Source organism: Nylanderia fulva, unplaced genomic scaffold, assembly GCF_048542155.1.
Source record: "Nylanderia fulva isolate GAGA-0341 unplaced genomic scaffold, ASM4854215v1 Scaffold12, whole genome shotgun sequence".
NCBI classification, from domain to species: Eukaryota; Metazoa; Arthropoda; class Insecta; order Hymenoptera; family Formicidae; genus Nylanderia; species Nylanderia fulva.
This window is the reverse complement of record NW_028189409.1, coordinates 2071323-2098133: the sequence shown is the minus strand read 5'-3', so window position 1 is coordinate 2098133 and position 26811 is coordinate 2071323. Positions and strand designations below refer to the sequence as shown.

The 26811-nt window shown below is 35.9% G+C and overlaps 1 protein-coding gene across 6 annotated transcripts in view; it reads right to left on the bottom strand.

The window, feature by feature from the left end:
* The window catches only part of by (focal adhesion protein tensin), a 217913-nt gene that overhangs the window by 114077 nt on the left and 77025 nt on the right, over positions 1 to 26811 (bottom strand). Inside the window, exon 1 of one of the 6 annotated variants that reach the window (XM_085490276.1) lies at positions 24080 to 24732. The exons of the other annotated variants lie outside the window; for them this stretch is intronic. Within the exon in view, the coding sequence (XP_085346402.1) occupies positions 24080 to 24106 (27 nt within the window). The 5' untranslated portion in view covers positions 24107 to 24732. Of the gene's footprint in view, positions 1 to 24079; positions 24733 to 26811 lie in introns of those variants that run through there. 6 annotated transcript variants of the gene reach the window in all.

Sequence of the window (26811 nt, the reverse complement as noted above, 5' to 3'; positions counted from 1 at the left end):
ATACATTATTCTATTAAAGTTCCTATTTTTCATTTTCCTACACGCAGAGAAAATTTTCTCTTACAATTTATCATGACAATCATGTTAATTATGGGACAGTACGATATTGGAATAATTTTACAAGAATTTCTCTGATTAATTTTATTTACCATACCATAAAAATTTTAATATGTACATAGTATTTTATATTCTATATTGTGGTAGATATTAATATTTTTTATTATGGTAAATATATTAATTAAAGAAACTCTTATAAAATTCTTCCAATACCATATTGTCCCACGATTACTATGATTTTTAGGATAAATTCTCTCAGTGTATTATTCATTATTTATTTTTATTAGCACATATAAATAAAATTTTATTAATTGAATAAATAAATATCAATAATTTATATTTATATAATTAGGATTTTATAAAAAAAACGATTTAAATTTTATTTAAAAATTTACACGCGAATATCGATAAATGTTTAATTCGGAGCGATTTTCTCCAAGCTAATGTGGAAGTAAAATTAACGACGTATTTTTTTTTCGCTGCGTCGGTCGCGCGCTTATGTAACGAATCGGAGACGTGCGATTCGTCGCACATTGAAGTGACAACGGTGACATCGGCGGTGATATAACGGGAGAGGCCGCAGGTGGTGTCGCGCGATCGCAATCTTAAACGGGCCGGGTTAATTAGAGCCGGCGCGGCGCATTTCGCCGTAATTCGGGATTTAATTAATTCGCTTATCGGCGCGGCTAATCTCGCGCTCGCCGGGCTTTATATCCCTATGAGCATATATCACGTGTTCGCGGCCGAACAACAGGTCTATTACGGCAAATTGGGCCTTCTGGCTCGCAGCTATTGTGTCTTATTGGAGTTGCGAGTTTCGTTCGAACAACAATATAGAAACTCTCAAAATGCCCCGTTATCAGCGATAAAACTAGGATCTTACGTAACATTCGAGATATGATTAGCGTTTATCGTTTTATCGCGTCTTTTATATCTATGTCGATCGATCTCTTCGAGAGAAAACGCTGATATCAAGATTCGAGACATAAAAATCGAATTAAATAATTAGCGACTTATGCGCGTTGTCGTTCTGCGGTTAGTCGCGATATACAGGGTGTTTTTAAAACTATTTCAGAGATTTTCACGACCTATTCTAGGGGTCAAAATAGAGAAAAAGATTCCCCCTTTCAAAATCATAACTTTCTTCCAACATCGGATCAAATTGTCAAAATCACATAAAAATGAAGTATTCACTATTAATTATTATACTGTATAAAATTTCGACAATCTGTGAAAAATTCTCCGAGATGTAACACATTTTTTATTTTTTTCTCTCAACTTTAGAAAGGTATAACTCGAAGAAAAAGCATTTGTGGACCCATGTTTGTAGGAACTTTTGTTCTTATTTTGACTCCTAAAATACACCCTTAAATGTCCGACATAGTTTTAGAAACCCCGTGTACAGCTCGAAAGCAAAGTACACGTCGTGAGTAATTACGAATCTTAAAGAGAGCTGATTTCACGTTGGTAAAAGTATGTATAATCGATAAAGATAGAAAGCGTCGCGGAGAGCTAATGGAATAATGGAGCTAATGGAATGTGTCAGCTCGAGCATGAAAGTTTTAAACGGTTCGCGCGAAACGCGCCTGTCTTCGACCTACCTAATTTCGTATGCAGCGTTCTTTTATATAGTATATTGAATAACGGTGCGCGCAAAAATGCCGAAGAAGAAGGAAACTCGGAGAGGAGCGCTTAAAACAACCGAGACTTCCGTCAAGATCTCAACGATCTGTTGACGGAGAGCGAGTTTGAAGAGCGAGACAAGAGAGAACGGTTTGAAGAACCCTGGATAAAAAGAAAGAGAACGCTGGAGAATGTGGGTACGACGCCCACACACACATACATATATATATATGTATAAGTACAAAAAAGTTGGCAGGATATCGCGGAAAAGGATCACCGAACGTCCTACGCGGCCGATCGTTTGCACGAGAAGACGAGATTTGCACGTGTCTTTGCGCGAGGGAGACTTTACAGGGTGTCCAGCAGACTCAACAAAAAGGATTCCCTGACTTTTTCAGACTTTCCAAGACCAGAAATTAATTTTTTCCTTGACTTTTTAGTATTATTTGTTCCAAATATATAATTTGCATATATCTATGATAAATCAATTCAATGTTAAATCATGACATTCTTGAGGTATTTTTGTTAACAATGAAAAGGTTCGGAATTTAAAAAAAACAAAAATTTAAATCGATTACAATCTGGATTATGTACTTACAATAATCGAAACAAACTTTAAATTTAATGTATCTAATATCACAACAAAACTTTAAAATAAAACATTTTTAATAAAAAAAATTAATGTATTAATTTTTAATAAAAAACGAATTAAAATTCCCTGATTTTTTCAGATTTTCCAAGACCAGAAATTCATTTTTTTCCTGACTTTTTAGTACTATTTTTTCCAAATATATAATTTGCATATATCTATATGATAAATTAATTCAATGTTAAATCATGAAATCGAAACAAATGTGTTACTATAAACTATTTTAATGATCACCTTTTTTTATTTATATTATATCAAATTTTATTTTAAATATATTTTTAAAATATTAACAAATTATAATACATATATTTTAATATATTTAATGATATCTAATATCACAACAAAACTTTAAAATAAAACATTTTTAATAAAAAAAATTAATGTATTAATTTTTAATAAAAAACGAATTAAAATATGAAGTTCTTGAACAATATTATAATTCTTGAGCAATAATATATTTTGAAATATATAATACATTGAAATAAAATAACACGATTGGGAGTGAAGGAAACGTTATATTTATTTAATAAAAAATTTCAAATTATCGAGACCGATGTATAGAAATAATGTGAAAAAATCCAGAATATTAAATAGTACAATTTCTTGACTTTTTCCCAACAATTCCAGATTTATAAAATTCCCTGACAATACCCGGTTTTCCAGATTTCCCTGACTGCTAGACACCCTGCTTTAGGTCCTAGATAGCGGTTCCTCGTATCCTGGAAGGACAATGGCGAGCCACGGGCAGGAAGAAGAAGAGACCTGAATTATGAGACGTCATATAATTGCGCTCCGATCGGCCTCGCCGAGGAATGCAATTTGTCTCCCGGCCCAGCCAGCGGCGCGTATTCGCGAGAGTAATTAAGATGCACGTCGCGAGACGAGGCTGCATCGGTCCAACCGCTGCAACTGCTGATTGCACTTGAGTCGAGTCGCCTCGAGACGCCCTTTAGGCCCGTGCCACGTCGACGTTTTAATTAATCGAGAATTTTCGTTCGTCTAGTTTGAGCAAGGAGAAGTTTACAGATTCTTAATTGATCGAAGAATATGTTTGCAGAAGAGAGATACTTGGAATTTTCTTATGCTTCTTCTAATTGTATTGTATAACTTGAACATCAGAAAGGACCGATATATAGAGTTTTGACTTTCGGCGGAATTGGCTATTTTTCATATGTAGCTTATATCTTGTTGAAAAGATGTTAGCTTCAAAGTTAAATATATTAGATAGTTACTATAAGTTACAGCCAGCCGAATAACTCGTAGAGCCCAAGTTTTTCGCATTTGAAGCTACAACATATGAGAAAATTAGCTAATTTTACCAAGATTTAATTTTATTTGATTAGTACAGGATTTTGAAACTTACATAAAATTTGAGATAAAATTGAGTCCCAGTAAAATCAGCTGATTTTCTCACATGTTGTAACTTTTATGTAATAGACTCAAAGCTAAATAATATAGTTAGTCAAACACGAAAAATTAAGATTGCGAGTTGTTTGATAGGCTGTAACTATCGAATATTTAATTTTGAGGCCATATGACATTTTTTGTTTAACAAGTCATAATTTACAATATATGAAAAAAATCCTATATATTTAATGCGGGGTTCTTTATTATATTTTTCGGATGTACTCGTATTTGTATTATTTCGTTTCAGTTACACAGAGAGAATTTTCTCTTAGAATTTGCCCTGAAAATCATGGTAATCGTGGGACAATATTGGAAGAATTTTCTAAAAGTTTCTTTGATTAAATATTTACCACAATAAAAAATATTAATATCTACCACAATAAGATAAAAAATATGTTTGATTAATTTTTCTATGTAAACATAGTTTTACCATGTACACATTTTTTTACGTTCACATAGTGAAATTTACTATGTCCATAGTAAAATGTTATTTTAACTCTTATAAAATTCTTCCAATAATACCACGATTACCATGATTTTCAGGCTAAATTCTAAGAGAAAATTCTCTCCTTGTATTAGTACGTTGAATAGAGAGTCGAAGAAGTGCGAAGACTATCGTTTCTGCGAATTTCGCGCAGATCGCGGTATCTTTCCCGACGGTATCGTCCCGGTTGTTAAGTCGCTATCATGCGTCATAAAGTCGAGCAGCAGCATTTTCATAAACGTTATCGCCGCCACGTGGAGGCAAAGGTGCGTGCGAAGCCGAGTGTTATTACGGCTCAAGTTTTAATGGCTCCGCGTCGAGCTGCTCGCATATCAGCAGCGTGATACAAAGACGGTGTCACGCAATCGTTCGGCAAATAATTCGCATTACGCTACATACGGTTATATGGGAGTGTAATTATATTTTCTATTAATAGTGGAATCCAATAAAAAGGATCATTACAAGCAGTTTCAATTATTTCGTTCTATTGGATATAGAATTGTAAAATCTTAGTGTCAATCAGCTGCTGAGCTATTCGATTTTCAAGTCTTCTTTTTTAATGCAATTGTTCTACGTCTTTTATAGTATCTTCGAATATTTTTATTAAAACGCTTCATCATCTTTGCACTGAAAAAAATGTGTTAATTTACTAATCCTTTCAACTAAATTACTATGTTGTTAATTAAACATATATTAACTTTTCGGTCAAATATATACGTTTTGTTAAATTTAATATATTATATTTAATATATTAAATATAATATATAATATTACTAAACAAAAATTTTTCAAAATATTATTTTGAAACATCAAAAATATTTAAATTAAATATATATTACATTTAATATATTAAAAATAATATATAATATTTAATTTAAATATTTTTGACGTTCAGTTAACAAAATAATATTTCGAAAAATTTTTGTTCAGTGTATTAAATCGATTTTTTCAATTAATATTACATTCATGGCGCTCCTCGTCGACGTTCGACAAAGTCTCTTCAGCATGATGTCTCGAAGGTCGGCAGAAAGGTAAACCGGGGGTTATAAGCTCGCGCACAAGAGTACACTTGAGGCAGCACTCTCCCACCGATCGGTACCAGCCGGCCACAAGCAGCCACCCACTTTAGCTAACCACCCACGTGGGTACATAAGCAATGCGCACACACAGAGTCCCGTCGTGTGTTTGCATTCCTTCCCGAGTGCGATGTCGGCCGGTTGGCCGCACTCTCAGAGTGTAGTGGAGTGCGCGCAGAAAGAAAAAAAAAAACCGGAATGTCGCGAAGTCGCCGTAGAAATTATTGCTTCCAGTTACTGCCGTTGCTACCAGAATATTTTACAGCGAGTGAATGGCTTTCTCGGGTCCTTCCCCGGGTGCGAGTTACACAAATACGCGGGAACGAATGACGACTGGCCGGTTTCCTCTAACGTAAATACTTGAGACGGCCGCTGATGACAATGTCCGCGTGAAATATTAATAAACGCGGTATATTTTATCGTCGCTCCACGAAGGATGTGTTGGAAACTTAATAAACTCGTGGTGGTCCCGAGACATGCGCGTGCAAGGGGAAACAACTTTCGCGAAATTCTATTCCCCAGAATAGAAGTGCATACGAAAGTGTATCAAAAATTCCGCAAAGTGGAAAGAGCAACAAGTTTTCAATGAAATTTTCTTTCCAAATTTTCTCGATACCGGTACGCTTTTTCAAACTTCCTCCCGTGAAAGAGGAAACACGCGAGTTTTATTAAATAGAAAGTGGGTATATATGCGCTCTTTCTCTAACTTAACAATATCAGGACTCTTTCCACTTCTTTCATGAAGTTATACGTGGAAGGTGCTCCGAAAATTCCACAAAACTCTTTAAAAAAAAAAAAAAAAAAAAAACAGGGTGTCTAGTAAAATTTTAAAATGAAATTTAAGGACATTTCCAGGACTTTTCAAGGAAATTTGCACGATTTTCCAATAGTATGATAAAGATGTATAAAGAATCGAAAATTTTATTTTTTTTATCAAGTCGATATAAATTGCGCACGTTAATGAAAATTAATATATGCATTACAAATATTCCATGTACTATTTTTTTTATATTATATTATATTTGAATTTTTAAAACCTACAGGAAAAATTTTTTTTTAGAATTTATCCTAAAAATCATGATAATCGTGGAACAATATGATATTGGAAGAATTTTATAACAGTTTCTCTGATTAATATTTACCGTAATAAAAAATATTAATATCTACCGCGATAAAATATTAATACTTTTTTATTGTGCTAAATATTTAATTAGAGAAACTCTTATAAAATTCTATCTCACAATTAGCTTGATTTTAAATATTTGTACTCGAATAGTCAGCTGACTCTTTTAGCTGAATATTTAGAAGCAACAAAAAAAAATAAAAAAGATCTACGAAAAATTCAAATATATTTCCAGGATTTTTAAAGGAGAAACAAAATTCCAGAACATTTCAAGGATTTCAAGGACGGTTAGATACTCTGAAAAAAAAATTATCTTATTTTCCCATATATTCTACAAAATCCCAGCGCGATTCGTGCACGTAATTCGATTTAGATTAACTTCCAAGCGAAGGGTGTCGTGACAAAACAACGATTCGACAACATCCGGCCGACTCGAAGGCGAACGCGTGATAAGCCCCGTTTTTCTTTAATTGCTCACGTCAAAGCTGAGCGATGCTAATTAGAACAAGCGCCGATGCGGAATGAATGGACGATCCCTTATCTTCGTAGTACTACGAAAGCCTTTTCGTATTTACTCTCGATAAGACATCTATCGATAAGCAGAGTTTACGTTGATTTAATCTTACTGACCCACATAATTGCGTATGCGTGAAAAATACGGATCTCATTAATGAAATCGTTTAAAAAATCTGAGGACACATTAATTAAATATTAAATATTAATGTAATTGTATTAAAATAATTTATATTTATTTATAATGAATTTTGTCAAACAACCCACTTCGTCGTGCGAGATAATAAGATGTTATGATCTTTCTTACAATTAGCTGCATTTTGTGCATATTTGTGTAATTTATTTTTCAAGTAATTAAGTGAAATTAGTCTGATTATAAGATAATATAGTCGGAATTTCAGTGATAATTTTTATTTATTTATAATATTTAAAACGTATGTATATATATATATATATATATATATATATATATATATATATATAGGTACCAATTTATAATAATATTTATAATAATACTTAAAATAATCCGATAAAAATATCCGCGCAACTCGAGAATGCGGAATATTTAGCTTGTATATATTAATGCTGTTCGACTACTGTGTAAATTACAAAACCGTGATGCCGTACTTCAACGCACTCCGCTTTTCATCAACGTACTAAAACACTCATCAGTGCAAAGAGTACTTTGTTCCAGAGCGTTCGAGTGTCTTGATTATATATGCGGGGTATCGAGAGGATCAGAAGAAAGCTTTCGATTGCACTTGATGGCCAACGAATTGTTCAAGTACCAGTCGTCATTCGACAAAGACGCTTTATTGAAAGGCTAGTTTATCGAATGTTTATAGCTCTTTGATATTCATTATATTATTTGTATATCGATATATACTGTTTGATAATTTCATAAGATTAAATTTTCATTTTTTACGCACGTGATAATTTTATATTAAAATTTTTTTTTTTTTTTCAATTAAAATTATATGAAATTTTTGATCGAAATGTTCAGTGTGAAAGACGCTTAAGATCGATCCGATGTAGGATGAGATTGGTAGGCGAACAAGGGGTGGCGAGGAAGGACGAGTGGATGAGGCCAGGTGAGGTTATTCGCCGATGTTGTGGTAGCCACGGCTCTTCAAGGTCGCCGAGATCACGACGAGGACGTAGTCGCTGGACCAATCAAAAACGCGCGTCAACGATTACGCGATTTTTGGAAAATGTCTCGTACGTTTTACATCTTTGCGTTATCCTCTTATCCGTAAAATCTTTGAAAATCACGTGTCATTAATTTAATTCGATTAATAAAGTGCATCAAAAATAATTGTAAAAAATCTTTCTAAATTTTAATACGTTTTTATTTCAATTTTATTTTTCTAATGTATCTTTTTTAATATAATGTATATTATATAATATTGCATATTTTAATATAATTATATTTTTATAATATATTTTTAATATAATATATCTATAATATTTATATGTATATTAATATTATAATATTTTAATATAATATACATTTTTAAAAATTATTATCATTTATAATGCGTCATTAAAAAACCTTGTAGAAGCAGAGAAAAAATAATGCGTGCAGAAATGACGGTTAGAAATTTCTCTGATAACGAATGAAGCATATCGGAGATATGCAAATTTCTGCAGTTAAAAAGAAATGCTTAAAATTCGAATCGGAAATTGCAGCGGAGATTTGTTTCCTTTCTCGCGAAATCGCGTCAGATATCAAGCGATAATGGGTGTGTTATTTAAAAAACACTTAAACATACCACGGGTACGAGGCCTGAAATATTTGCATATACACATCTTTACTCGCCATTTCTCATCTCCGGTTATGGGGGGCCGAGTTTGCATGGACAACGGACGATTTAATGATCTAATATTATCGAGACGACGCGACGCGACGCACGGAAAAAAAAGCGGGAAAAGAGCGGATATAAAATTAGCATAACTGGCTGAGAAAGGTGAAAACGAAAGTGGAAGAATCGTCTCGTGTCGCTGCTGGGAAAAGAATTTTTCTCGTTTTGCTGGGTATGTCGTGTCTCTTCTTAATTGGCGAGAATGTATGTACGAGCCAAAGATTCTCGTACCTCGGCATGAAATTTCTCACCTTTAATCGTCGAATCTTACGTGCGACTATTATTTATTTTTCTGAAAATAATGTCGCCCTTTCGCGATATTATTTATGTCTCCGCGCGCAAAAGGAGTAAAACATATTCGACATTTATTAGATAACATCTATAAAATGTTCCATGGTAAATAATTTAACTTTGATAGAGAGAGAATTTCTACTCGAATGTATTTAATTAAATAAATAATTTAGAAACGCGCCCAAGTCAAATTTTGCTCCGACTGAGGAAACATTTTAAATATGTCGTAGAATGAATTCAACGAGTTATGCAACTTTTGAAACACATATTTGAAACATATACGCGGCGTGAAATTTCATCATTATATCCCCACACACGTGACAAATTATTGCGCGTAGGTACGAGAGAATCTCGCGGTAACGTAATAGCAGTGAATAAACGATAGTAACATCAGGCATTTCCCATCGTTATTGTTCCAGGCAGAATTCCATCAACCGAAATATGCACGACTCGCCGTTGTACTCGTATATCAGAGCCAGCATATGCAAATATCTCGTTTGTAATTACGATTTTGAGTCGGCGCGCGCAATGTCAATCATTAGGCGTCGTAAAACGTGGTTTCGAATCGCTTGATTTATCAGCGTTAAATACGGACTTACGCCTCGACAGTCGTAAAAATCTCCGAACCACACTGTCAAAAAATATGTAATGTACAATATTACACAAAAATATGTAAAATTACATAAATAATAAGTGTAAAATTACACGATAAATAATAGAAATGTTTACCTTCTCATTATTTATCATGTAATTTTACATTTATTATTTATGTAATTTTACATCTTTTTTTTACAGTGTACGGGGTGGTTGATGGCTTCTTCGGGGTCGACGCAAGGTGGATAAGAGTCACCAGCGCGCCCACGCGTGGCCATTTTCTGATTCGTAAAACCCGATAGAGTATCGCGGCTGGAAGAAAGGATGGAAAAAGGTGCAAGAAAAAAGAAAGAGGTGTTAACTTTCTCTTCCGCTCGGTGTTAAATGCTGCGCGACAGAACAAACGGCTATCCCGCGCGCTAGCATCCGAGGTGGGTTTCTTCGGGATCTTCGTGGAAACTTGGACCACAAATTTACGTCGCTGCTCGAGTGCAGAATCTTAATAGTCTTGTTGGACAGCGATTTAAGCCGGGGCAAGTTCCGAGTTGTTAGTTAGTAAAGATATTAATTATTCCTCTTTGCTCATTAACGTCTTTTTACTTTGATACCGAATTAGGATGAATATTTATATCTATTATTTATATAAAAAAATTATAATAGTATATACATAAATATATAGGTTATATTAATTCCTTGATAAAATTTTTAAAATTGCAATGCATGTATAAAAATTACCGCAATGTCTGCATAAAAATATATTAATTATGCAATGCATAAAAATTCAATATTATGCATACATTAAAAGGAAAATATTTGATGTTGAAAAATCTTGGTAATTTTTGAAGCAAATATTTTTTACGACTTTCTTGGAAATTTGATATATCAAATCTAATCAACTCACGGTTTAATTTCAAGCTTTTCTTAAGCGCGCTGTATAAACAGTTATTGCAATGAGCGGGTGTTGAAGCGAAGTGTAGAATAATTACGCATAATAGCTTGTGATTATGCAAAATCATCATTTTCAATCGCTTTTGTGGAATATTGTAGATATTCCATTGGTAATTATAATATGCATGTATTATGGTGCAATTTAGTTTCGCAATTTACAACGTTATTGTTCCCGTACATTTGCGATAGAGCGCTCGAGGCGCGCGTATCGCGCGAATGCAAAAGGCTGAATAAAGGGATAACCACAAACGCGAATCTCGCGACGCATGTTTTGATTTATCGCCGATCGTAATTCATTGGTGGCGGACAAATGGCAATATTTGCTCAAAAAAAGGACAAGTTCCGCCGAGTGTCAGAGTCGCATTGACCCCCTGCGGTTCGAGAGAGCAATTCAGTATTACTTGGAATATGTCGTTAATTTAACAAATGGATTGTCGACTAAAGAGATCGTCGCAAACGGCTACGCGATGTCGCATTGAGAAAAAAATTTATTGAATTCAAATAAATATTTATTTCAATACTGCTTTATAAATCATTTATTTGAGACTGATAATATTAATTTGATATGAAAAATTATTTATTCGATATAAGAGAATCCTTTTCAAAATAGATAAATATTAATTTATTTCGAATAAATGATTTATATGGCAGTATTGAAATAAATATTTATTAATTTAATATCTTTTTTTCAGTGTAGAATTTTATTAAAGCACATACATTAACTTTGTGTGATTCTCAGTATGACATTAATAAATTAATTATGAGTTTTAAAAATTGCAATATGTATGTATATCAATAACATATCTCATTTCGTTTAATCGAATATAAGTACGCGTATGAAGCAAGGTTATATCATTATTCTTTGATAAAATATCTTAAAAATTTGGCAATGCATGCATCAAAATATTTTAATTATGCAATGCATAAAAATTCAATATTTAAACCTTTAATAGAAAATGCGAACACAAAGAAATATAATTTTCTATAAGAATCTGTCGATATAAATACCTGCGCTTCCATCAGACTCGCGCGTCTTCTTATGTTCGCTACGCTGCTTGTCCCGCACTACACTGATCTCTATCACTGATCGCAGATTCTGTGCCTGCGCAGTAGTGTCGCCAACTGACGGCGAAACCTGACTTCACAGCCAAGAATGAACCGGGCCCGACGAAAACATTTCTCTCTTTCCATTAGATTAGTACACCCCATACGTCCATCACGGTGCGCGTCTCGCGCGCGACTGATTCTCGTTCGAGATATTGCGATTGCGAGACTTATGGTCACGTGATCAGTCTCGCGCGAGACGCGCAGCGTGGCGGACGTATGGAGAGGCTAGAATTTAATGAAAGCACAGGTATTTATTTCGAAAGATTCTTGTAGACAATTCTATTTGTATTTTCTGTTAAAGATTTAAATATTGAATTTTAGGCATAATTAATTAATATATTTTATGCATGCACTGATATTCTTTAAGATTTTATTGTTAAAGAATAATTTAATCTCGCTTCGCGCGTGGATATAATTATATTTGAATTAGATTATATTTTGTTTAATGAAATCATTAAACAATAAATAATTTAGGCGAAATTTAGAGATGTAATGTGTATATTTTGCCCCTTGATTTATAATATTTTTAAATTTATAATTAATGTCAAACTGGAAAATGTTGTATATATAAAAAAACTCAGTGAAATTTATGGGAAAAGCATATGCTATAATAAAATATTGAACATATATTCTGCTCAAGATAAAAAAAAATTTATAGGAAAGTCGATGTCTGACTAATATTGTCTATCACTACTGTCAGTTTTATTCTATTTTATGTATAATCGCAAAATGTTATATTCTTTTTTTATATAATTTTTACATTAAAGTTACCGTGTATGGCTGACAATTATTAATGAGTCATCAAAACAAGAGACAAAAAATATCTGAAAACCGACTAACAATTTAACACACGTGCTTCGATTTCCGAGGGTCCCGTGGGAAGCGCTGTATCACAAAAGCGTTCAATTTTCCTCAGTATCCCGCAGATAAATAAATTCCTGCTTGTCGCGAGATATATCACAAAACTAAAATTCATAACAATATGTGCCCCCTGGGTACGAAAACGCCCAGTTTCACCCTCGAAAAGTCCACGCGATCCATCAACGGAGCGGCGAAAGAGTTGAACGGTCATACACACACGCCACAGCATGCGCAATCTCTCCGTCTCGTTTGGAGAGCCTCCTTTTCTCTCCTGAAATCCATCCGTTCCGCTCGCGGACGTATAAGCGTGACAAGCGGCGTGAATCCTCGCGCTCGCCCGAGACACTTGTACAAACGCGACGACTTTAAGAGCGAGGCCGGGCGACAAAGTGATGGTGCTCGCCTCATTGCGTTGCTTTACCGGTTTGTCGCGCGAGAATATCCACCGTGAGTCATGAATACGCACGTGCATATTGCACTTCCAAGACGGATCACCCACGCGCATATGAAGACGCGAAACGCAACCCTAATCGATGCGTCCTCGTCCGGCGAGTGATCGATCATTGCGATCACCAACGCGGCCGATGACGAAGCGAGCGTGTTCTCTTCCATGATTGAGATGAAGACTGACGACATTGTTAGGGGATGTTATTTTTGCGACTCGCCGTATGCATGAAATGAATATTTTAATATATGCGCATGCAAATTGTAAGTTCCTGTCGTGTAGGATAATAATATCTAAATTTATCACACAGTGATAATTTAATAAATAAATCAATAATTTGATTCATAAAGTAATTGTATCAATAATTAATGGTTCAAATATGTATGTGGATAATTTTATTTGTTGATAATTATTTTTTTCTACAATTTTTTAAATAAAGCTTGAAAGAACTATATTTAAATCAAGCTCATATTTAAGAAGGATCATTGCTTCTCGTCAATACAACTGCATTATCAGTGATAATTTAAATAAATAATTAATAAAATAAATAAGTAAATAATTATCAAATATTAATATAGTTAATGAAGTAATTGTACCAATAATTAAGCTGGGGTCCAAGTATACGGACAATTATTCATAATTCCATTTTTTTCAATAAAGCTTGTAAAAACCTATATATTTAAATTAAACTCATATTTTAAGCAGGATCATTATAAACAAATAAATATCGCTTTTGTTTCATCTCAAGCCATTAAACTCTATTTACGATCGTTTTAACGTCTCGGCAAATATCGTTACCGCTTCTCGTTAATACAACAATTGCAGTACAAATGTATTGCGGCGAACTTACAATAAATACTTCCATATCAGCTCGGGCAACAGAGCAGTATCTCAATATTTATGAGCGTATAACGCTACCTAGCGCGCTCCTTTCTCTCTTCTGTCTCTCTCTCTCTCTCTCTTTCTCTCTCAGCTGGGCCCTCGCCGAGGCTTCTCTCGCCCAACATCTCGCGGAAGCCTATCGCGATCAGCGTTGCGTCTCGAGCCGAGCGTGACTCGTAATGAAAGTTTGCAATTAGCGTCCTATGGCGCTCCAAGAAGTCATGGATAATAAGGAGCCCGGCCTGACTAGCCATTTGTTAAAATCTTTTAAATAACGGCCTGGGCGCGCGCGTGTAGCTCGAGGTGAGACAGGTCGGTGTAATGTTACTATACGCATATTTATCGTAAATGAAATCTCCGCGAGCGAACGAAACTCCCGCATTCTTCTTCCTCGCTCGATCCCATCGGCAAAAATTTCAAGAAGAATTTTTCATCACTCTCATCCATTTCTTTTTTCTTTTTACTACTGCTCGGGGAAGAATTTTTATATAACTGAAGCATTTATGAGAATCAATCATCTAAAATTATTTTTTAAGAAGTAAGCCAGAGAGAGAATATATGATTAAAAAAATTATGTTAAAATTGTTCGAGTTACAGAGAGAGTTTATTCGCAACATTGAAGTCAGAATATGAGTGTAACAGCCAACAGACAGGTTACAAAACAATTTAGACGGAGCTTTTATGGGGACGGTCATTGGGGAACGGCACTGTCAGTTCGCTGTCAAATTTCGTGGCCAGCAACAATATTTCGTAGGGGCAAGTCAAGGCGATTCAACATCAGTCGGTTCTCAGTCTGATTTATTCACACGGCACTTCGTGTCTGTTTTTTTTAGCGACATCCTCTGCTCGTCGCGAAACGATTATTGACTGTAGTCGGTTATTATAATCTGCTGTTTTATTTTGTCTCCTCCTCGGTAAAGCGTCGTTCATTAAAAATCTCGCTTCGGTCGAGCGTTTCGCAATGAATTTAATAAACGGGGTCAGTTATGAAACCCGATTCCATGACATATGCACAATCGCGGTGCATAATTTAGTGTACAAGAAGGAAAACCGATATCAGCGTGTTTCAAGTTCATTTTTCTTAGTAATTGACATTGGAAGATGCTAAAAAAATCAGGCTAAATAATATTTATGGAGAGATTATTACATATAAATTTTATTTAAAAATTGTAATTTTCAGGCAAAATCAATTCCAGAAATATGAAAGAAAAAAATCATTAAAACCGATGATCAAATTTCCCATAAGTACCATATTTAGAATTGCATATATTAATCCGCACATCCAAATTTCACAGAGAAATTAAATTTTACAGTGTAACTTTTTCTCGTCTCGAAAAGAAAAAATGTGAAAAAACCTGGAAAGCCGTTTCGAACTGGAGTTATCGATAAAACTCTTGAAGCGATTCGAGAAAAGCTCTCGGCAGACGTTTCTCCTCGCTTAATCGTTTAACGACCGGGTAGAAGTCTCTCTCTCTCTCTCTCTAGAAAAGTTAACTGCGGGCTCGAAACAAAAAGCCCCAAAGTACTGCTTAAAGGTGATCGATAAAATACGAGAATATCCGACACCGTGCGTTTTCCTTGATTCAGCCCCCAGGTATTCCCCGGGCATTCGTTTTTCCGCGACAAAAAGATTGTTTAGTAGCACAATCGCGGCTCTCATTAGGACGGAGAAAAAATCTGTCGAATGAAGGGACTGTGTTTCAGTTAGTTTTTCTAACGCTTCTCATTTGGAACATTATTTGGAAGGATTCGACGGAATAAATTTGGCGACTCGAGAAATATGTATAAAAAGTGAAAATCGAGGAGAGTTAAGAAAATGCTGACCATGTCTGTTTTATCGACTTTGAGTTCAAGAGCTTTTCTTTTTATTGGTTATACCGATTGAAAAATTCTTCTCCACAATTAAAGTACTGATAATAATGAACGGGAGCGCTGTAATTTCGTATAAGAGAACAATAAAAGTTAAAAAATTGCAGTTTTTTATCAGCCTCTTGCATCAGCTCGTAACAATAGTTATTTAATACAAAAGTTCTGCAGTTTATTTGTGCACAAAATATGGCGCTCCCAATAGAGATGGCATGAAAGAATAATAGAGAAGTAATAAAAATGAGATTAAAAGCCTGGTGTCAAAAGAATCTTCAATCTGTATATTCAATAAAAAGTGAGAACCTAACCTAACTTAATGTCGGTAAAACGGAATTACGGGAGCGTTTCCTTAAGGGTCGAGCCACGTGTTTCGTCGACAAAAAAAAAAAATATAAAAAAAGGAATGTCACGTAAATCGCGAGCGTGTTTTCTCTTTCGTCGTGCCCGGCCGCACGATTCGATGCCCCGAAGTGTTAATAATGCTAATGCATTGACCTCGAGCGAAGCTCTGTACCGGCGAGGCACATCAATATTCATTAGCATGGTTCGTCGTCGTCCCGTGCCGAATAATTGCGCTCGGTCTGTCCGTCTTGTAACCCACAAACCCACAATACGCGTTTTACGCACGTATGAAAGAATTCCCTTTGCCATCGCGGATATGTATTTGCACACCTGCGACATTTGGACTCTCTCTTTGTCTCGACACATTCCGACGGCTGATTAATGACGGATATCAAACTTCTCCGCGATATTCGCGCCATAAAATCCTATCGCGAACACATTCGAAGTGACGACTTGTTGGAATCGATGTTGCTTAAATATGGCGAAAACAAGCGGTTGTTAAAATTATTTCGACACTCTACAATTAATGGTTGCACTGAAAAAATGTTTGTGCAAAATGACATGATTAATATACTGGCTCGAAAAAAAAATGTAATATTGCTAACCCATATGGAACCTTACATGTAATTTCATATGAAATATATTCTTCTATATTACATGGATTTTTTCTATGTATATTAAAATGTTTTTCGAATACAAAAAAAAATAAGAATAAATTTCTAATCAATAAAAAATTTTGACGTTTGCTCAGATCGTTTGTCATCGAATTGTCAATCAGTTGTCATCGAAGAACCATTAATTCTGATCAAACCGATCTTTCGACTTGACTATTTGTTCATACGAGGAAGCCAAATTAACAAAGACAAGATTATCAAAGAGGACAGGTTGATGCTGGTCGGTGACATTACAATTATAAAACCGGCACAAACTGCGGGGATGAGAGGCCTTAAAACACCGAGGAAGCGCCGAAATCGCCCGATACGCCCACCTTCGTCAAAATTTATTCGACGATCGTAATTATCTCTCCTCTCGACGATCGCGTCGCGAATCTCGGAATTCCGCAGTCCGGTTTTCGGAGCGAGATTGTCGCCGAGCGTGGCGGATCAATTTTATGCAGGTCGTTTATGAGCTCCTTATGAGCGGACTCATACGAGGAAGATTTCATTGCGGAAGAGAGAGAGAGAGAGAAGGATAAATCGTAAAATGTTACTGCCGCGGTAATCTGAGGTTAACTCAACCAAAAACCACCGGGTTTCTACTGCTCTCCGGCTTCATTCACGAGAACGAAGGATCCTACGTCGCGGAGTGGATTTTCGGATGAGAGATTTTATCGCTGCGCGCTATTTCTCCGTCTGAATCGCGAATTATAATCGTTATTCCGCTTATGCACGAATGGAGATTTGTCTTCTGGGGTCGCGTTCGCAGTTCAAATATGTGTTTTTGGAATTATCCTGAGCTAACAAGTGTAAATATAGGTTTTACATGTGCTTATTATATTTACATACGTATCTGCTCTTATTGTATCTCTATAATAATATTAAATATATCAAGAGAATATTTTAAAAAATATAGATGTGTATAAAAAAAAAAAAAAAAAAAATAAAAATAAAAAATGTAACGAAATATAAAATGTGCTTATCAGAAACTCATTTCATGTAATAAATAGAAAGATACTGATTTTTCCTCGCTTTTCGTAACTCGAAACCAATGACGGATGTAGCCGAGTTAGAAAAAGCCGACTACTCTTTTCCGCTTTTCCACTTTCTACTTTACGCGTATTTTTTTTTTTTTTTTTTTTTTTTTGCGGCCGACCGACCCGCCCGACTTTTCCGGCGTTTCCCATTTCCTCATCCAGGCTATCCGACTTTCGCGTATATCCGACTGCCCGGAGGAAGTAAGTCCTTTTATTCGCGAAACTTTTCGTCCTTCCTCTCGGAATCCTGCGGCGGCAAGTGCCCAAGAATTTAGGACGACCGCTTACGTCACGCGGCGCGTCGCGTCGGCGGAAAGATCGCGCGATGACGTGGACACTAAATTCGGCGAGAGGGTCCCCTCGGCGGGATTATTAGAGGGGTCGTAAAACTGGTTTCTCGAAATCGCCCTGGCGCCAGTCGACTCGTGTTTAATTCACAACATATCGTGTCGTGGCGTAATCCGGACTTCATTCAATATTCCATTTCTTCGTTAACGTAAACAACACTGATGTGGCGTCACGTGATGTGGATTCGTATGTCATTACGCGTATTGTGACCGTACAGCTGCTCTTTATTTCCCGCAAACCATCTTGTTACAATTAATTCCGCGATTTGCATTCGCGCGGTATAATTAATCGTGATGCGTGTGTATGTGTGTTATTAATTAAATATGCATGTGTTTTAATCTTAGAGGGAAGGTTAATATCAAAATTATAGTCACTTCAATCGACATTAGTTTCGTTGTTTAATATAATTGAATGAGATCTTTTAATTCTGCCACAGAGATAAAATTATTAAATTAAAAAATATTTATTTCAATGTTGCTTAATAAATCATTATTTATTTGAAACGAATCATTAATATTTATCTGTTTTGAAAAGGATTTTCTATATCACATAAATATTTTTTACATCAAATCGATATTATTATTCAAATAAATGATTTATTAAGCAGTATTGAAATAAATATTTATTCGAATTATTAAAAGAAAATTATTTAAAAAATATAAAATGGTATAAAATTTTAAAGGATATATTAAAAAAGAAAATTGCTAACATTAATTAATGTGATGCGTGTGTGTGTTATTAATATATAGAATATAGATGTTTTAATCTTGAGAGAAGAAGAGAGAAGATTAATATCAAAATTATTCACTTCAATCGCTATTAGTTTGATTATATAACATAATTAATATTTATTAGAATTCAATACATTTTTTTTCAGTGTGCAACATCGCATATCATAAATGTTGCAATAAAAAATTATAAAATAATATTAAAAAATATAAAATGGTCGAAAATTATAATAATTATGTTAAAAAAATCGCTAATAATAAATATTAATTGAAAATACAGCTCTAGCTCGTTTCAGGTAATGACTTCTCTCATTGATTCACATCATGCGTAAACTGACGGGTCTCACTAATTAAAATATATCCCATAAATCCTTCGGACACCGTTATAAACACTGGATCCACGTGTCTGTATCCGCATATGCGCGACAAAATTCTCGGAAAGATTATTTCGGCGCGTTTGTGAATTTTTGGGGGTCGACCTTGATGAGTTTCTCGCGATGCCGCGCGTTCTTGAGACCTTTTTTTTTTTTTTTTACAAAAAGAATTTTGCGTAACACACTGAAAAACGTAAAAAGTCACCGCGAGAAGGAGAATCGCCCTCGTATGAATGGATCCGCCTCCGTTCCTGGTGATTTGCGCTTCACCTCATTTGCATACCAATTAATTGATGACAATTACCGCGGGATTTATAAGCGCCGTGGATGTTCCTGTCACTATAATCCTCGCTCGGGACACACCCTTTTCTGTCCGAGTATTGCCGGTGAAAAATTATTGGCACTTCTCTTGCATACAATTTGTTCAACAAGGCGAGAAACTTCGGAGAGATTGCTTTCTTTTTTTTTTCGACGTTTATTTTCTCTGTGCCAGGAATTTTCTCGGTATTTAAGTTACGATGAAGACATACTACCAGCATGCAGTAACGATCGTACCTGTAGACAATTTGCATCTTTTAATTAAGTATTAAGAGATTTGCTTCTCTCTCTTCACGACCCGCTTCTGCCGTTACTGTGTGCGACTTGGAAATTTGTGTTGAAACTTTCCTCTTTTAAAGTTTTCGTCACCTTACTTCCTGTTATCTGAAATTATCTCGCTTTAAAAGATCCTCGATTTCTTTTTCTCTTCGCATTAAATCTTTATCCCCGTAATTTATTAATGTTTGGTCCCCCATTTCATTCAGAAATTAAGCGTGACGGATCTTCAAGGACTCACGTCAGTCTTCATTACATGTTCACACGCATCTTCGCGGTTCCAATCCTTGACAGTCCAAGGCCGAATATCACTTGACATTCATTGAAACAAATTGCCATTTACAATAGAAATGAAAGGAACCCTACTTTAAGACTTTCAACGTCTTTATGCCGCGTCCATTAGTCTATGCTAATAATATTGCGGAGACAAAAATGTGTAGGAAGTATTATACAAAATTTAAGGAAGGAATTAAAATTGATTTTTGCCAAGAGCAAGAAGAACAAATGAATTTTTTAAAATGTTTGAGCTCGAAATTTATTTCGCGGGACTACATAATGGATTTAAATGTGAACGCGAGACAAAGCGCTCACATAGCGTTAAAGCAAACCATCAAAAACCAATAGCGTGTTTCTAGCGATAGTCAAACATAGTCTTCTTTGTCGTTTAAGAAGATAAGGCCCGTGGGACATCCGGTCAGTAACGGAAGCGGAGCTATCGATTTGTTTGCTAATGATCAATATGGTAATCGCGTTTTTCAATTTTTACCATTTCACGTGGACACACATGAAAAAGGAAAGAGTCCATTTCTTTTTTGCTCCTCGCGGAAAACTGGCCGGTCGCCAGGAAACACTTTATCGAGGAACAATCTGGATCGCGCACAATGCGTACACATTCGGCACGCGAAAATTGCCCGATATCAGAGAGAGAAGAACTCTCTTTTGTGTCCCACATTCGGTTTTTGGTTTCCAATAAAAAGAAGAAAAAAGTTGCGGCTAGGCTGAGGAAAAACTCGGCGTGCAAAAGCGGCACTTCTTCGACGCGCAAACAATACCGTACCTGTCACGGGCTGTTATCTAATCGAGAATGGACCTTATCGCTTCCCCCTGTCGCCTCTCATTCAAACACGACCTCCCTAGAATCGCGAGACGCATAAAAATTACGCTCAGCCTACGTATATACTCTGTATAGTCTCTCGCAGGGCGTATAATGTAAAACGAGTGTTCTTGATATTAAATGCGATAGCAGTCACGCACCAGATTTTTTTTTCTTTATTCGACGCACACTTCGCGAAAGTGTCGAGATTATTTGCTCCGGGAGACAACAACGGGATATCAAGCCTCATTTATCGTCTCTGTGGATTTGACAGATAAACAGGCGAATCAAGAGATTGCATGTTTTCCTTCAACAGTGATAATGTCGGTTAGATATACACTGCTAGATTTCAAAATATGCTAAATCTCGGGATACCTAACAAATATACGTTTTACGTAAATGTCTGACATTTATATAATTCGCGAATAATGCGGTGAAAAATAATTCGCCCCAAGAAATATCTATTGTCAATATAAATTACACATATATTTTTTATAATTAAATAGATACTGATTAAATTACGGATTAAAAAGAGAAAGTACACTGATAGAATTTTATCTTAGAATTTACCCTAAAAATCATGGTAATCGTGGGACAATATGGTATTGGAAGGATTTTATAAGAGTTTCCCCAATTAATATTTACCACAATAAAAAATATTAATATCTACCACAATAAGATATAAAATATGTTCGATTAATTTTACTATATATATGTACACAGTAAAATTTATTATTTTTATTGTGGTAAGTATTAATCAGAGAAATTCTTATAACATTCTTTCAATACCGTATATTGTTCCACAATTAACATATAATTTTCAGGATAAATTCTAAGAGAAAATTCTCTCCGTATATCGAAGCTTTGAAATTAGGAGCCTGTTTCTCGCAGTTTTCAAATCAACCTTCGCTATTCTGCAACCTCATGAATCCGGATAATTTTATTCGGCGGGATTTTCTTTCAACACAGATTCAGGACTACATTGACATGTAAATTCGCGCCGGTTGAGATCGCGATATTCCTCAACTAACGCACGACAGCTCTTGAAAACCCTTTATGCCTAAACTGCACTCCGGCGTTTGCGCATCTCTTCAGTCGTCGTTGAGCAACAATTGTTGCGGTAGAAAGAGGGGCCTTTTCAGAGTCCGCGTAAACGTCTCGTCGCGAGTGCATCTGCATCCCGCAATGCAACCGCCGAGCAGACGCTTCAGGAATTTCTCCTCTTCGCTAGAGCTATATACATATACGCGCGCGCGGCGAATTTAGAACGCAACAAGAAGAAGAAATCGCGACACGTGGGGAGGAGGCGGCAGCGAAGCCGACAGAAGACAGAGAAATCGAGGGAAGAAGGAGCGCCATTTTGATACATAACAGACATTTGCACTTGCACGTCCGCCGGCGATGCCGAGAAGAATTTGCATGTCACAGATATGAAAAAGACGCAACGCGACGTTATCTCGCTGATTTAAATGCAAATTTATTATTTATTCAAGAGACCCCGTTCCGAAGATCATTCGATCAAAGTAAAACGGATTTTTAAGGATTTTTACGCTTGATATAATTCTAGGGTATGCTTGTCTGCTTAATGGTGCTTTAAATGAACGATTTAATTTCATTAATTTTGATTTTAATAAATTTATAGATGTAAATAGAGAGAATTTACCCTGAAAATCATAGTATCGGAGGACAATATGGTATTGTACGAATTTTTGAAGAGAGAGTTTCTCTTATTAATATTTACCATAATAAACATATCTACAATAAGATATAAAATATATTCGATTAATTTTACTATGTATGTTATTAATATTTTTTATTGTGCTAAATATTAATCAGAGAAATTCTTATCAAATTCTTCTAATATTATCCCACGATTACGATGATTTCAGGATAAATTCTAAGAGAAAATTCTCTCCATGTAGGACGAGAATAAATTTATTTTTGCATCGTCAATTTAAATGACAAACAATAAATATGTTATAAATACGTAGTCACTTTTCTCTGTATTATCGCGTGTATTTACTTACGAGTAAATACGCTTATTTACTTAATAGTAAATAGGTAAATACGTGATGTCGAGAAGATCATTTGATCAAAGTAGAATGGATTTTTAAGGATTTCAATAATTCTAGCATATGCTTATCTGCTAATGACGCTTTAAATAAACGACTTAATTTAATTAAATTTATGGATGTACACAGAGAGAATTTTCTCTTAGAATTTAGCTTAAAAATCATGGTAATCGTCATAATGAACAATATAGTATTGGAAGAATTTTTAAAAGTTTCTCTCTTACTAATATTTACCACAATAAAAATATCTACAATTAGATATAAAATATATTCGATTACTGTAGTAAATATTAATCACAGAGAAACTCTTATAAAATTCTTCCAATATTGTCCCACGATTATCATGATTTTCAGGTAAGAGACTGCTAAAGCTGAAGTTTTGCAAATTTTTCCAAATCATCAATGAGTTGTCTAAATTTATAAGAAAATTTAATAAATTTAATAAATTAAATTGATCAAAAGTTTTTTATTTTTTTGAAAAATAGAAACTATTTTCATATAAACATTTTTTGAAGAAATATATACCTAATTCTAAGAGAAAATTCTCTCCGTTTAGGATGAGATAAATTCATGTTTGCGTCCTCAATTTATATGACGAACAATAAATACAATATAAATAAATACGTGACTTTTCTCTGTATATCGCGTGTATTTATTCGAGAATAATTTTGAAGTACACGATGTTATTCTCTTTTTACAGCAGCATGCCGCGATTACCACCAATGCTTATCAGCTGGTAATCGCGCATCGGTACAAGGATCAACATGAAATCTGACGTGCCGAGAATCCGAACATCAAAGGGGATCTACGAGAGAGCTCTACGGATGTTCTCTCTTTGGAGAGTCCGGGGATCACCTTGAGCGGAGGATTAATCCGCGATTCGAGATTGTCAGTCAAGAATGGAACGGACCGTGATTTAAATATCTAAAGCACATTCCGCGGTAAGAGGAGGATATGGACAGAGGGGACAGGAAAAAAATATTACGTACGGCAAGATATATATGTGTACATACAAGGGGAAGAAAGAGAGAAAGAATGCGCGAGTACCTCATTGGTGGAACCGTGACCGTTCATCTTGCCGTCACCTCTGGTATCCCATTACCGGTCTGTGGCGAAACGCTCCGAGGATCGTTCACCTCCCTGCATCGGTTGTCGAAAATGGCACATCGCGTCCTTGACGCGATTTCGCGAGGACTCTCGATTTTCGGACGCACCTTCAAGGTCACCTCGTCGTTAATTTCGGGTTCGACGACCCCACGCGGAAAATCTGACAGATATCGATCACAATGACGATCCAACTTCTTCAAGAACGGAAGAACGTGAAGAAGCTGAGAGGGAAACCGAGTGTCCTGTTCACGAATTACGATTAATCACTGGACCACACGAACACTGCGTCCGGATAGCAGGTGCGATTATCAAGTTTACGTTTGACAGGTCGCGAGCTGTCAAATCTCCGATTCGCGTTGCTCCGATAGTTGGATCCGCACGTGTCGGAGAGAGATTCCTTGACATTTCTTCAGACTCTCGCTGACATTTCGCGCGATGATTTGTTTCAAGGTCGAGTCGTGGCGCGGCTGTGTCTGCGGGCGCGATTTTCGGAGCCGGTTTCTCGCGTCGGACAAATCGCGCCGCGGAAACGAAGCGAAGCGGAGCGGGAGACCGGACGATCGATCTTTCCCACGTCCTTCGCGTCGGAGCGCTCTTCGCGGACTGGAGAGCGCCGCGGCGCGCGTGCACGAAGCCCATCGCTATCGCCGCAGGTAGACACCCCACTATAGCCGCTCGAAAATTCGTGGCCGCGAGTTAATAACCCGTTCTCTCTCGTGTACGTACGCGAAGTCGCGCGAAGTGCGCGGGCGGTCGAACAAGAATTTCCAGCCGCTCGATACCGTCAATTATATTATATGCATATATTACTGGAAGACGTAGATTTCGAGAAAATGCTCAAGTTCCGCAAATGTTTACGAAGGTTCGCAGTCACATGGTTAATTGTGAAAAATTGTGTCATTAAAACATTTAATAAAATTAATTTATTCTTTCATTTTTTTGGAAAGTAGACATTATTTTTGTATGAACATTTTTGAAGAAATATATATAATCATATAAGTTTATATATAAAATATATAAACATACACGGAGAGAATTTTCTCTTAAAATTTACCCTGAAAATCATGGTAGTCGTTGGATAATATGGTATTGGGCACAATAAAAAATATTAATATGTGTACATATAAGATCTTTGCAATACCATATTGTCCCACGATTACCACGATTTTCAGAGTAAATTCTAAAAGAAAATTCTCTCTGTGTACAAATATATAATTATATATAAAATATTTAATTTATTAAATTACATATATATCTAATTAATTATATATTTATATATAATTACAAAAATAAAGAACAGACCACAGAAGAAAAATAACAAGATTGAAGACCAGACTATTTCTCAACAGATATGCAATTCCTTGTTGTGCGATTTCGACTGCCGATCACGAGCATTATTATCAACGATTAATCCGTTTGCGCAACACGTGACGGCAGTGAATGACACTTGGCTGGAGACACCGCGACATTTTTCCGCGTCGATCGCGTCGCTCGATCTAGCTAGGTCCGACGAAATCCCGTTACGAACCCTCGCACGCGATCGCATCGCGTTTTCCCTTCCGCGATTCGAAAACGTGCGGTGATGCACGTGCGTGTATCGGGACCTGCATCTCGGTAAGTAACTCGCATCTCCGACGTGGTGTCGTGATCGTTTAACTTAACGCGCCTGCCTATATAATTCGTCGCTTACGTACTGAATCACAATAATTACTGCCTGTTTGCAAAAGTGTGATTACGCTAATTATACGCCGTCGCATTCGATCGTACGAGCGGATAGTGGAAATGAAGAATTTCACGCGTGCGGGATATAAAGTTCACAGGGGGAATTAAGGTGATTAACTCTCGGGTCGGCTTTTCTTCCTAGCGAAAGATCGCTTGGTATCATTTTAGATTAACGTAGCGGTAAAACGTCCAATAAATAAAGCAATTATTTCTATGGAATTATATAAGAAATATATAATCTATATATTTTTTTGAATTGTATTAATATGTTTTAATTGTTTTAATATGGTATAATTGGGAAGTAATAAAAATTTATAATATTCACTAACATCCTAATAATTTATGCTCTTGAGTTTTCCTGTTCTTACATTAATTTTACAATTTTATTTTAATATACAAGAGCGTTATAATTTTTTATCAATTTATTATTGAAAATTAAATGAAGTTATTACAGGGATTGCAAAATATATTTCTTCCTTCATCCCCTATTAAATTTAATAGACGAATTACCCGTTACACTAATTTTACTTAATCGATAAGGTCCGAAAAAATGCCTGGCAAAATTCATAGCTGCGGAAGAAGGGTTCGATCTCAAAGGGCAAATCGATCTCGCCGCGAAAGCCGATAATCCGGCGTCCCGGCTCGTCAAAGTAAACGAACATTACACACAAGGTGCCTTATACCGAGGCATCACGACAAACCGAACCCTCTCGTTCCTCGTGCGCTCACCCGGCGGTCTCACGTGACCTCTCTCGCGTTTATGCCGAAGCAGTCCTCCCTCGCATTCGAGTTTCCCTCCCTCTTGATATCCGAGATCGACTGCCATTACGTTACATACCCGGTATCTCTCACACTCGTCGCACAGGATGAGAATCTCGCCGTTCGGGCTAATATCGGTGCAGCTGCAGATGCATCTACCGTGCGCGGCAGAATGCAGGTCTAGGAAAGAA